Source organism: Corvus hawaiiensis, chromosome Z (assembly GCF_020740725.1).
Source record: "Corvus hawaiiensis isolate bCorHaw1 chromosome Z, bCorHaw1.pri.cur, whole genome shotgun sequence".
Classification (NCBI taxonomy): Eukaryota; Metazoa; Chordata; class Aves; order Passeriformes; family Corvidae; genus Corvus; species Corvus hawaiiensis.
In genome coordinates, this window is record NC_063255.1 from 3,136,264 (window position 1) to 3,150,365 (window position 14,102).

Here is a 14,102-nt window from a genome sequence, read left to right on the forward strand (position 1 = left end):
AAGAAAAAGTAAAGAGAGAATTTCAATAATGGCTTCATTACCACTTCATTCTGCTGATCACGTGGTCACACAAACTTACCTTCAAAGTAGTGGTGCTTTTGTCAGATTTCTCCTTTCCCTCTTTTTCTTTACTACTTTTTTTCTTGGAAGTGGACCGTTCTCTTTCTCTTCTTTCATTATTTGTATCCCTTTCTCTTTTCTTTTCTTTCTTGTTTCTGTTTCAGAAATTTTTTATTCAAATTAGGATTTGATCCAACTACAACAAACTTCAAACCACTTGACAGCAAACTAAACTCCCAGTGTGGATGTTCAAAAAACCTCCCAAAATTTAACAAAAAAGCCCTTCACGAAGACAATAGGATTTTTTTGGCTGAAGAGAGCTAAACACTGCATGCCCAGTACACACTGTATTTGCAAAGAAAAAAGCGAATGAATCTGTATCAGATGAAGGGATTTTATTGACTTGAAGCAATTTGCAATGCTGATTGATTTGAAACTATGTCATTGAAAGAATACCAGAGCTCAAATTGGTTAAAGTTTTGAGTTAGTTTTAAATTAAAACTGAATCATACTGACCAACTGAAATAATCTGAAATCCTTAATGCAAAGGCAGTAGAACCATGAAAATACTATAAATCCTTCCTTCTTTACTCATCATTAACTTCTATGTTTACATCAAACCAACCTTCTTGGAGAAGGAGTTCGTGAAGACTTCCTTTTTGCTGTTTTTGATGTTTTAGGAGACTTGGAGGGACTTCTACTCTTCCTTTTACGCCTTTCTCTACAGGACCAAGAAATTCAAGATCATCAAAACCCAAAAATAATAAACTCAAAGGAGATAAAAAGAGAAAGCTCTTACAATGATCTAACACATCCACTGAATTTAACAGTCTATATTACCAACAGAATATGAACTGTACCACCTAAAAAAAACTTGTACGCTTCAGTTTAGTGGGAAAGGCAAAGCTGCAAGTAGGAAAAAAGAAGTTGTGTCCTTTCAAAATTTTCTTTTTTTAAAATCCTTATACACTAGATAACAATGGAAACACACTGAATTCAGTAATCCAGTTAAGTTTCTTCAGTCAGGAAAATAATTCAATTGAATGAAGTGCCATATTAAGACAAATGGTGTAACTTGAACAGTATGAATTTCAAAATGTAACATTACAATCTGCAGATCACTGCAACTTCAGTTTAACCTGACTGAAATTTAATTCCTAAATATATGAGTTAGAATTAGCTGGTTTAGAAGAAAATATTGCAAAATGAAGCCCAAGCTCTTGTCAAAATCAGGATAAATAAATTCTGTTGCTTGTCTTGTGGTCCTTGCTTAGCAAACTCAATGTCATCATTCCGTAACACATGGAAAAGCCTGAAGTGTTTTACATAGCTATATGGAGTTTCCTGAAGTTGCCATTATGGATACTGATCTTGAATAGAACAAAAACATGAAATAACTGGTCATTTATACTGAGGCACACATTAAATTAAAGCAAAAATTGAGCCAGTACAACTTCATTCAACATAAATGCAGAACCCATTTGTCAAAATAAGACAATTTTTTTCCTATCAACTCTTTGTACAGCAGGAAAAGCAGACTGGAAGAACACTGGAGAAAAATAGGGAAATTTAAAACTTACTTCTAGATATAGCACAAAAGCTACATTTATGGATAACACCTTTTGCAATTTGTGTATATTTAAATCTTCAATATTTAGAAAAGCCAAGAAAACAAAACTTATTAGATAAATAACAAAAGGAAACATTAAATTATGGCCAGTATCACTACATGGATTGATACTCTGACAATATAATCTACTGTGACTGTCCTGGTTTTGGCCAGGATAATTTTCTTTCTAGTAACCAGTACGGTGCTGTGTTTTGGATTCAGTATGACAATGTTGTTGATAATACAGCGATGTTTTAGTTGTCACACTAAGTCAAAGACTTCTGTTTCCCATGCTCTGCCAGCAAGCAGGTGCCCAAGACACTGGAAGGGAGCATGGCAAGGAGAGCTGACCCAACTGGTCAAAAGTATATTCCATACCATAGGCAGGGAGCTGGCTGGGAGCTGCAGACTGCCCTGGAAGATGGGCTAGGCATTGGTCTATGAGGGGTGAGCAATTGTGTAGTACACGACTTGTTTCTCTTGGGCTTTATTTCTCTCTGTACTTTCCATTACAATTATTACTGTTACGGTAATTATTTTATTTTGTTTAAATTACTAATGTGTTCTTTCCTCAACTCTCAAAACACAGAGCCTGGCAGAGCATGACAAGGTTGAACAAAGAAGGGATTGGTGAGGAAACAAAAGAAGTCAAAAATGAACTGTCATGGTTTAACTCCAGATGGCAACTAAATCCAGAGTGGCATTTGCTCATTCTGTGCCTTCTTTTGCCCCCCACTGCCCCTCAACCTCCATACCCCCATGCCACTGGGGAGGAGAATAATCAGTAAGAAAACACCAGCACTGTACCAGCTCATAATAAGAAATTTAACTTTCTTTCAGTCAAAACCAAGACAGTGACCTCCTGAAGCTGCACAGGACAAGATTTCTTAGGTATTTTGTTCAGCAAGCTTTTAAGTGTGATTGATAAACAAAAATATAAAATGGCCTCAAAATCGTGGACTAAATAACACAGTAACTACATCAGTTGTTCACTAGTTAACATGCATTTTGTTTTGAACATCTCCACATTTATCATCACCATTATTTAAATGACGATACTGGAAATTGATTATTCTCTCTTAGTGCTGTCACTTCGGCTACACTGAGTACATTCCCACTTTATTCTGCTTTCCAGCATACATACCGGCAAACCAAGTGCTTTAGCAATTGTGTTCAAACTAGAAACTGCTTATTCATGAAACCTCATTTTCAGTTTCTGCTCTTATTTCAAGCTGAAGAACTGTATCTCACTGCATTTGCCCATACAAAGATTTTTGTGCACCCATTTCATTAACTCTCTTGCACAATACTAATACAGCAGAATTTAAGAAAAACAAGTTCTGAATACTTTGATAGTGATTCCATGTCTCTTAATCATACACAGAAATAACATTATGCACCTCATCTGGTGCTACTGGTTCTGCTAGCCTGTAAGATAGCTCCTTTCCCTGATTTCTCTTCCCCCCTGGTCTGTCTCTTCCTACAGCTAGGAATCACGAATAACCATCTTATTTCCAGTACTTGCATGCTGTATGTCAGCAAAGCAAGGTCAGTTGCCATCTAGTTCTTAGAAGGTCCTGTATGTCCTACTCCACCTTCACCTCTTCTCCAAAAAGAAGACTGTTTGCCCTGTATTTTACATTTATCAGGCAAATAATCAGAATGAACTGCTGTACTGTACGTTCAGGCAATTGAAATGCCTCATGGTTGAATTATCTTCACTGGAAAGGCCTGCAACCATTTAAACTATGCAATGTCAACCACCAAAGAGAGACCGCTAAAAGCAAGCTGTGACTGTAACCCAACCCATCCAGAATTACTTTTCAGAGAACCAAAACCATGACATTACTGAGGTTGAAATTACCTATCCCTTCCCCACCTTACAAGAGGGTCAAACTAGAGTAGGTTATTCAGGGCCATATCCAGTCAGATTTTATTATCTCCATGGAGAGAGGAGACAATCCCTTGGGGTAACTAGCTCTAGTCTGCCCAAAAAAACCACAAAGTCATCATTAGGAAAAAAAAGCCTTTATTTCCCATATGTCAATATGTGCCTGTCACCTCTTAATTGTCACAGGCCTCTGCTGGCTCTGTCTTCTTCATGCTCTTATTAGATATTAATACATATTTTAAGACGCTCTTTAGCTTTCTTTCTCTTTTCCAGGCTGAAGAGTCCCAGATTCCTCAGTATCCCCTTGTATGACAGAAGCTCCAAGCCCTTTATAAGCTTCATGGCCCTTCACCAGACTCACGCCAGTATATTTGCATGTCTCTTGTAATGGGAAGCCCAGAACAAGATTCTAAATGTGTCCTCACCAGAAGAGGGTAAGAATTACCTTTTCTGACCTACTCACAACATTGCTGGCCTTCTTAGCTGCAAGGACCTGCCAGCCAGCCTTCCAGCCAGTCAGTGCCCCCTGCTATACTGGTGCAATGGCATTATTCCCGCACATGTGTAGGACTTTTCCTTTCTCTTTGTTCAATTCCGTAACTATCAGTCCATTTCTCCCACCTGCTAAAGTTTCTCTGAATGATGAACCAGCCCCTCCCCACTCTCTACTGTTTGCAAAGCTGCCAAGGATGCCCTCTGTCCCACTATCTAAGCTCTTATGTTATCTTGATAACATTCGCCAGTATTGGCCTCTGCATTGATGTTCTAAGGATAATGTTATATCTGAAAAAAAATTGTAAATCCATAATAGAAAGTGTATTTTCTCATCTTCCAGCTTCAAAAGAACACTGCTCTCGTTTAACAATATCTGTATCATATCAAAGTACAGTTTTGTACTTTGCACTAGAAAAGATGCACTAATTTGCACTAGAATTGTTTGCTCAAGTACATGACATTGGAGCCTTTCCATAGCACTTTCTTAACTAGTAGGATTCTTAAGGGGGAACAAAATTGTTGCAAACTAAAGTATGAGCTTTTGGTTACAGCCAGCTAACTACACTTGCTGTTTGGGTTTAGGAACCTGGTTTTCCACCAAGGGTCCTATATAAGCTATATATTGAAACTCATGTATTTTTCTGCACTTATCCAATTCAACACTGAGGCCTACGAACTGAAAAAAATGGTTTCAAAGCTGATAGAAGTATCTCTATGTGGGTCTTCCACGCATGTAAATAGGAAGCTGCATATGCTTAAAGAAGAAACAGTATTTTCCCCATAAACCTCATAACACAAACACAATGTTCAGAAACTATTTCACCCTTTTTTACCTTCTATGAGCTTGGACTAGAGGAATTCTGCTTTTGTCTAGTGAAATTATGATAACAGAACTTCATTATTATAGGTAGAACTTTAGCAATTCATTCAGAATTTCATTATCTCAAGGTTACAGATATCATTTGGTATTTAAATCTGATGCAATACTACTGAACTTTAATTCCTGATGTAACAGAAAGAACCTTATCCACCAATGCTTCCGAACTTATCTTAGCTGCACTGCTTTTAGAATATGCCTGAGTTTGCTTACAGAGGTTGATTATAATCTCACAGCCTCTTTCTGCTGTACTGAATTTATCCAGACTTCCTGCCAGTTAATCTTCCCTCAGAGCCAAAACCAACATCTACATTAACTTTATTGTTTTCCTGCTTACAGTCAGTAACGTTAACGAACGTCACTTTTAACTTATACCTGGCCATCTAGTCAGATAAACAAGGTTTCTGTCTCTTCCAACAGAGATACATTCACCTTGTGAAAGGCTAGCCAGCGAAGCAATACATTTGCTTCCTGCAGTTCAGCCATCCAGCCAAAAAGTAGCAAGTACTATGGAACAACTGTTTCCAAGACCTACAGACCAAAATGCTGCAGTACGTAAGTAATGGAAGGACTATGTAACACTGACTCAAACTTTCATCAGGGCAAAGATGGTGTGTGTGCTGTAGGCCAGAACTTTTGGCTGTCTCCAACATACAGAAATGGCACAAGAATCATCCAATTACTGTCCTCAAGGATTATATAATATGGTTATGTGAAAGTCAAGCACCAGCAGCCCAACAAGAAACTGTTCTATCAGGCATCATATAGAGCATTTTATTACAGATGTTACTTTACAGGAAAATCTACAGAATGGAAATAATACATATTTATTTAATAAGAGACATGGTGATATCAATACATAAAAATTAGGATGGTGCCTCACTGAACTGACAAGTCAAAAAAAAGCATGAAAAATTCTAAACAAACCTGCTGGCGCTACGAGATCTTCTTGAAGAGCTATAGCTTCTTGGGGGTGTTCTGGATCTCTTATCTTTCTTCTTTTTATCATCTCTCTCTTTTTCTCGATCCTTCTCCTTATCCCCATCTTTTTCCTTTTCTTTGTCTCTGTCCTTTTCTTTGTCCTTATCTCCCTCCTTGTCCTTAATCTTTTCTCTGTCCTTCTCTCCTTCTTTCTCAGTATCTTCTTTTTCTTTGTTCTGATCTACCTCTTCCTTTTCTTTTTCCTTATCTTTATCTTTTTCCTTTTCCTTGTCCTTTTCCCTATCCCTATCTTTGTCCTTATCCTTGTCCCTGTCTTTGTCTCGGGCTCTCTCTCTGTCTTTGCTTCGCTCTTTATCTCTCTCCTTGTCCTTCTCCCTATTTCTCTCTTTATCTCGCTCTCTTTCCCTGTCTTTGTCTCGGTCCCTATCCTTCTCCTTGTCTCGGTCTCTGTCTTTTTCTTTGGCCTTTTCTTTTTCCTTGATCTTTTCTTTGTCTCTTTTCTTGTCCCTGTGAAAAGCCAAACACAAACCCATTAATTAATCTTCGAACTTTCCAATTAGAATTACAACTAACTTTTTAGTATACATCAAGATAAAGTGTCTCTGTTGAAAAATAGTAATTCTTCAATATTTTACTTTTTCACCCTGTTCACGATGAGGGAAATCTACATATAGCTAGGAAATATACGGCTATATACAGCTAGGAAAAAACTGGAAACCAAATTGGAGAAGGGGAGGCCAAAACCAAATCAAACCACTATCTTCCAAGTGATGTTACTATGTCTCTCTCCACCTCACAGTTATGTAATTATACATATATATATTGTCTCTATTTTGTCAGAGAACGGACAAAACTCTACAATCTTTAAATCCACTCTTCACTAAAAATATATCCACACAAAATGACCTTCAGAGTAGTCACTGCCAAAAGAATAATGACAGCTGACTGACGGAAGTCTTTATATTCTACAGTTTTGTCTCACACAGGTATCTTTGAACTGCTTGGAAGTCCAACAACACTTAATTCATAGAAATAAAAAGAAAACATGGACAAAATACCACCAGATACCCTTAAAAGGCAAATGTAAGATCAAAACTCAATCAAGACAATTCAACCATCTGTAATGTCACTAGGAATTTGAAAATTATTGAAAAATTGCTAATACAGTAAAAACAGAAGAAAGGAAAGCAGCTTCTTTGGGACAGGAAGTAGGATACATGCTGATAAAAAGAACAGTAAGGAAAATTCCATCTGATGTTCAAATCATCAAGTCAAACAACAACTAATTAGCTCACAACTTTGGCTGGAAGATTACATTATAGTACAGGACTATTTGAAAATGCAAGACTCCATCTTTCCTCTCTAGTACAGAGACACGTGACAAAAGAACAATTGTTCAGAGAGAGAAAACAGGAGAAAGCACAAGAAGAGAAATTCATTAGCAGGCCTTATTGGGTCAAAGAGAACCAGATGGACAGAAGTTATCTGGTATTGGTATCTATTCTAAATTTTCACAGATTCTAAAAGAGACTCCTTCACACATGAAAGGTCCTAAGCACTCAAACAGTCCTCAAACTGAAGAAGTGTTTGGCAGTATCTTCTCAACTGTAAATAAATAGCAGACTGTTGCATGCTCTGTGACCTAGTAACTTTGATTCCCATTAGGTTCTGTCAAATACTTTGTTAGGAGTCTCAGAGAAGGAATGTAACATCATAAAGACAAAACAGCACACAGTCCCCATGACACCAGCCTTAAAACTTCTCAAGAAATGTCTTCTAGTTAATTTATCAGAGAGATTTCACCGGACTTGCCCCTTCCAGCGAGCAGATGTCTCAAGAAGCTCCAGAAAAGAGAAACAAGAGAATCGAAAGGACCCACCAATAAAACCCAGCTGGCTACATAGTCTAGTTTTGTTTCCACATAGGTCCACAGATCTACAGCTCTCTTTCCCACAAAACTTCTTATCTCAAAGAGCAAGAGGCAGCTGCACAACCCAAGTACAAATCTCCCTTTAAATGAATCAAGGGAATTACAGAAATGAAACTAAGAACATACCAAGACTTATATTAATTAAGCTATTTTCACAGGCACTTTTGGTTTGAGCTTATTCTCTACTTCATTGCTCAAAAAATTATGCTATGATCTTGTTAAAATTTCACAGTTTAATAATTAGGTGATCAGACATAAAAACTAATAAACTAGATAAAATACACACATATTACATCCTGAAATACATATATGCCACACAACAGACACGTGCATTTGTTCCTGCTGTTTGACATATGAGAACATCAAAGGTGAAAACAAAAGCTCATGCACAAGAACTATATACATGTTCTCACAATATAGGATCAAGGTCAGTCTGAATTCAACCTTCTCAACAGATACACATCAAACAAGCAGTATCCATTTTTTTTGTAGGTTCACAAGGTACACAAGGTATTCCTTAACTATTGGTTGTAGTCTGACAAAATTACCTCTTTTCAGTCAGCCTGGATATAAGTACAAATGTAGACGAGACTATCGAAGTTCAGGTGCCTCAGCATGATCATTTAACCCCTGTAGGCACCATCCAGGCTACAAGAAAGACAATTAACTCTATCCTAGACAAGACCACCATACTCAGTATTAAATATTACTTTCTGTCCTTTAGCCCCACAGATGAGACTCCACCCTTTATGGTCACCTAAAAGGTTTGTTAAATGTTTTTCAAAAAATCTGTATTGTATCACTGTATCAACTCAGTATCATTTTGTGGAACAGATCTCACCGAGAACGAGAGCGACTTCTTGATTTCCGTCTTTCTGTAGATCTAGAACGTTTTTTCAGGGGACTTCTTGATCTGCGTCTGTCCTTGTGTCTTGAGAGAGATCTGTTGCCAGATCTACTTCTAAACGAAGAATGCCAGAGAAAAATATTTTAATATTGAAACTTCATACAAATGAAGTCAACCAACAGAATGACAGTATACATGTGTGGTGTCACCCCATAGTTTTATATAAAGAATTACACCTTAATAATATACTGTCTGCAAATGTTTTTGCAAATATGGATACTTTATGCTTCACCAGGTGTACATGTTCTACTTAGAAACAATGAACCATTGAAGTTATACCGATGTTTCATAATAATCTCCATGAATCAGGAAAATAAAAGTTAATGTAATTTACAACAGTTGTCCTCACAAAATGACACTGCATAAAATCTGATTGACAATTTTTAGCAAATTTTAAAAATAATTAGTTACATTTTATTTCCTTTCCAGGCCCAGTCACTTACTGAAGTCTTAAGTCATTAAAAAAAGATGACTTTGGCTACAACAATCTCTTTTTGCTTTGTTCTCTATCCTTATAATTTAAATTTAAAAAAAACCCCTGATGATGTGCGGCGCAGGTTTTAGTCAAGTTACCTTTTCAGATAAAAGGACCTGTTAGTATGGATTTCAGTTGTAAATAAAGTGCAGATACTCTGATTAAAAAAACGAAGTCTTAGGCAGATTTGATGAAGAAAACAGCACTTCAAATTTTTTTTCCAAAACACTCCATATTTTTGACTACTGTTTTCCCCAGGGAAGGAAAAATAAAAAGCTGAATTTGCACATTAAGCTTCAAAAAACAACATCATTGGATACTTTGCTTCAGATATTAAGGTACCATGAAGTTTAACTTACCAAAGACAGAAAGATCATGTATATTACTCAGTAAAAACTGAAGAATTGTGAGGTACAAAAAGTAACAGCTGCACCTACCTTCCAGAATTCAAGACACACAGCGTAATATAAACCAAGAGGAGAGGAAGCAATTTTTTACCTACACCTTTGTTCTCCTTATCAGCAGAGAAATACAAATCAACTGCAAGGCCAATTAATTACAACTGACTCAAAGCACAACCTGGAATACATTTTATGTCACAAAGATGAAAATTATGTTATATAAAACAGTAAAACAGGGAAGCAGTAAGGATAGATTATTTTTATGGATGAAGCTGCCTCAACAGGTCAGAGTGGCTTTTTTTCAGCATGTTCTCAAAACTGACAGTAGCAATATTAAACAATTTACAAAACATAACAAAATATAATAATCAACATTTGTTTCAAGAACAGGTTTTCCATATTTAAAAAAATAAAAGCTTATCTTCTAAAATTCCACTTGGTGTGTGTCAGTATAAGATAGTACTGAAATTACTGCATTGTTACACGAAACCAAGTTTGTTTTTCAGTTATGGAGTTAGAGACATAGCAGAGAAGCAAGCAATAAAGAAGTGACTAAATGGTCCTTCTTGCATTAGAAAGCACCAAACATTATGAAGTCATCAGAAAACACATGCTGTGGTTTCCTGCTATTGCAAAATTGAAGCCTGCACTTGTACCGTATTTCTTTGATAGTAAAATTGATGATAACTCCCTCTCAGCCAGATCTTCCGTACCTAAAAGAATCCTAGTAGCCTTATTAAAAGGCATGAATGAAAGGATGCAGCAGAGCTGTTGCTGCAATACGGACAACACTCAACTTTTTAAAGTGCAAGCAATCAAATAACATTCCAAATTTTGAGGGTTTTTTTATCCTTAACGTAGCCAAATATCTTTATTGACTTAAGATTTACCTAGGCTCTCAGAAGATACTCCTGACAATTGAAAGAATCTGGACCGTTCTGGGAAGCCTTTAGAAGTCTCACAGAACAAGAAGGCTGTTTCATTCTTGGAAAAAAACTTTAATGGGTATACTTCAAGAATGACCTAATGATTTTCTTTTTCAGAACTGAACAGATTTAACAAAGCAAACAAAATCTGAAAAATTAGAAACTGCCCCTAATGCCTTTTCGCTATGCTTTTTTTAAAACATAAAAGCTCATCAGTCTGAATTCAACCTTCAAAAAAAGGTTTTTAAAAACATAGCTTCACATTTACAGGACAGTAGATAAAAACACTGCATTTATTAACTCAATGTTTAGAAGCTGAGGACAATAGGAATTCTAAACCAAAAACCAGCCAGCCTATTTGCTCAGGATGTTACGAGTAAATTATCTGCTCCATGCACAAAATGCAGGTTTCTCTTTAAAATACAGGTCACAAAATGTTATTTGGCTACATAGCCTAATGTACAAAACCATAAAATATACAAAGAAACCACGTAACTTGTTATTGTACATGGCACAGGAAGTGCCTTCTAGTATGTTTTAACTGAAAGTAATCCTAAAAATGTTTAGGATTTAGAGGAAAAGACTACCTATTCAGAGACAAAGTTCCTGGTTACTCTGATCTGCTGGGCGCAAGTTAGTAATCTCTACAGGAATACTTGTGTGTAACTAAAAAATCTCCATTAACAGCACCATGCAAAAAATCCCAATATGATCTTAGTCTGAAACAAAAAGCATACCGACCTGTGTTTTGAGTGCGATCTTTTCCTTCTAGATCGGGATTTTGAGCTAGACCTGGATTCTGAACGAGAATGGGAACGAGATCGACCGCCTTTTCTTTCACTGCTCTTTCCAGACTCTGAGAGGAAAAAACCACTTTGCAGTGTAAGCTCAGAACATTTAAAGATCCCAGTTAACAATCTGGCACAAGTGGAATGTACCACATATATTGCAAGGGGCCTACTCTCTGCACATCTTCCTTCTTTGCAAATATCCTTCAGAAACATCCAAGAAAGTCATTGCATATACTCGTTGAGTGCAGCCATCCTGCAGCAGTACACATAAACCAGATAATTATAAACAGCTAGCTCTACTAAGAACGGGATTTATGTTGCTGCCACAATGTACAAGATCATAACATGTCCTCCTTTTGGTCTATTATTTAATATAATTACTTTCTTTTCTTTTTTTTAATAACTTGAGAAGAACTGAGTAAATTTAGAGGGCATAATTTTGAAAACAAGCACATAATATAGATCATTATTACTGTCTGTATTTTTAGATATTTCAAACACTGCACAAATACTGAAGTTTTATTCCTCATTGTTTTGTAGGAGGAAAGGATGAACAGAACAGGGTGAAAAGTCTGACCAAAGGCCAAAAGCCAACAGAAACCTTAACAGTGAGCTCATCATGGTTCAGTCTAATTGTTATTTTGTTGCTTAACAGTGATAAAGTGCTTGAGTTATTCTACTTCCAACCAAAAAATACAACAAAAAATAATCCCCCCCAAAAAACCCTCAAGGCTCCACACTATCTAACCAACATAAGACAGTCTCTGGGTTTGTTAGTAAGAAGAATGGCAAAAAGTTGCTGATGAAAAGAAGTAGGAGTCTGCTAAGTTGAGAATTTTTTTATGCTGTGGTTTTGCAATCCATTTAAGCCAGCATAAATCACCACTAGAATGTCTGTCTAACCTCTCAACACAACACCACCTTCCTACTTGACTTGGCATCTCAGTGCTAACAGGGAACAGGGAAACAATCTGGATGAAAAGAAGTCCTTTATGATATGTTAACATTTGTCCCAGATTCATTCTCTGATCCCATTTGCTTTGAGGATGCATACAGTCTTGAGCCACCATGAAAAAGGAACAAAATTAATCTTCTGCAGATAAGGAAAGCATAATATTACTGCTTTCAAAACCATGCTAGCTCACTCTGGTCGAGACTATAGCACTAATGGGTCCTAAACGACAATAAAAAATACAGAGCATTTTCTTTTAAAAGTTTTCAAGTACTCTAAACCTAAAAAGTACCATCATTAAGTACCAATTTAGTATTAACTTTGCATTTTTTAAAACATTCAGTGAACATGTACCTGGAAACAAGACATGATTAAATAAAAAGCTTCATTCCATTGTTTAGTTTCATGAACAGAATTTTGATTATTTTGGTTTTTTCTCCAACACATATTGAATATGTGAACTTTGGATACCCTTCTCCTGCATCTGAAAATACTCTTAGAAATGTGTAGAAATGCTCTTAGAAAAGGTACATACAGAATGTGTCTGTTCAGTAATGAACAAAATATACCTACCTGGCTCAATAGCAGCAGATATAAAAGACTGGGCTTCCCTTACTCTCTTCATCACTTCTTCTAGCTCCTTGGCAGCAGCTTGTGGTGTCATTTCAGGAGGCTTCACTATTGCATTATTGGAGTGATTTATCCTAAATTAAAGAAAAATAAAGCCTTTCATTCTTAAACACTCAAACAGGGCAGATGAAAAACAAGAAAGGAAAACATCTCAATATCGGTGTACAACTAAAAACTTTAAAAAGTTCAGCAAAACTACAGATTTGTAACACCCATCTGTTCCAAGTATCCAAAGTACTTTTTATTACTTTGAAATCTTAACACTTTTAAATAAAAGCAGCACAGTATTTCTGTGTTACAATATTTTTAGTAGAAGTGTAGGAAGTTACTTCTCTATTTCAGATCAAATCTCCACATTAACACCTACTAACTACATACACATCATACAGAAAACTTAATTAGTACTATGGACTTCAAAGATTTTTTTACTACTACAGCTTACACTACCTCAAGATTAATATAAATGTATTTTACTCAATGCTATACATAATCTATTGAGAGAAATTCAGGCCAAACTGTGAAACTGGAGTTGATAAAAATGTTCTGGTTTTTTAACAATAGGCCTGCATATTGAAAAAACGTTAGTCGCAGCCTTTTGCTACACGTAAGTCATAAACGTGTATGCAACAATACAAAGAAATCTCTCATTCAACAGTCATATGGATAACTAATTTCTTACTTCAGTGGCCGGTCTCCAAACATAACTCCATTAAAGGCAAGAGCTCGAGGTACAGAATTTTGGTCTGCAAATTCCACAAAAGCAAATCGTGTTGGTTGCGTCTCATCACCTGCCATTCGCACAAATTTGACTTCTCCAACTTGCTTAAAGAATTCAAGCAGCTGATCAGCTGTTGTAGTCTAGAAAGAGTTGAAGAGTTCAGCTGAAGTAAAATATACAATGAAAACCACTTATCTAATATATTCAGTAGTCTTAGAGCTACAGATTTTGGAATGATATCTCAACATTATTACAAAGGTGACATGAATTTGGTAATGTTACATTTTAAGACTTAAAGACAAGTATTTTTCTTCCAATAATTTAAGAATATTCTACAATTTTAAACAGTGCAGCCACAAGCCCTTAGTCCTTCACCGAGGTAAAAAAAAAAAAAGGACTTTTACACAGGGTTTTGCACTTTTCAGACAACTAATCTGAAATAACTGGTAAGAAACTTCCTTATACACCTGTTTCCAAGCTACTAATTGTGACTTCTGA

At 36.3% G+C, this 14,102-nt stretch overlaps 1 protein-coding gene across 3 annotated transcripts in view; it reads right to left on the reverse strand.

Moving 5' to 3' along the window:
• The window catches only part of SREK1 (splicing regulatory glutamic acid and lysine rich protein 1), a 36,512-nt gene that overhangs the window by 6,891 nt on the left and 15,519 nt on the right, over window positions 1-14,102 (reverse strand). For all 3 annotated transcript variants that reach the window (XM_048290875.1, XM_048290877.1, XM_048290878.1), the window contains 7 exons: window positions 13,566-13,744; window positions 12,830-12,960; window positions 11,255-11,369; window positions 8,646-8,765; window positions 5,860-6,381; window positions 686-781; window positions 80-215 (listed from right to left, as the gene is read on the reverse strand). In XM_048290875.1, coding sequence (XP_048146832.1) covers window positions 80-215; window positions 686-781; window positions 5,860-6,381; window positions 8,646-8,765; window positions 11,255-11,369; window positions 12,830-12,960; window positions 13,566-13,744 — 1,299 coding nt within the window. The remainder of the gene's footprint in view (window positions 1-79; window positions 216-685; window positions 782-5,859; window positions 6,382-8,645; window positions 8,766-11,254; window positions 11,370-12,829; window positions 12,961-13,565; window positions 13,745-14,102) is intronic.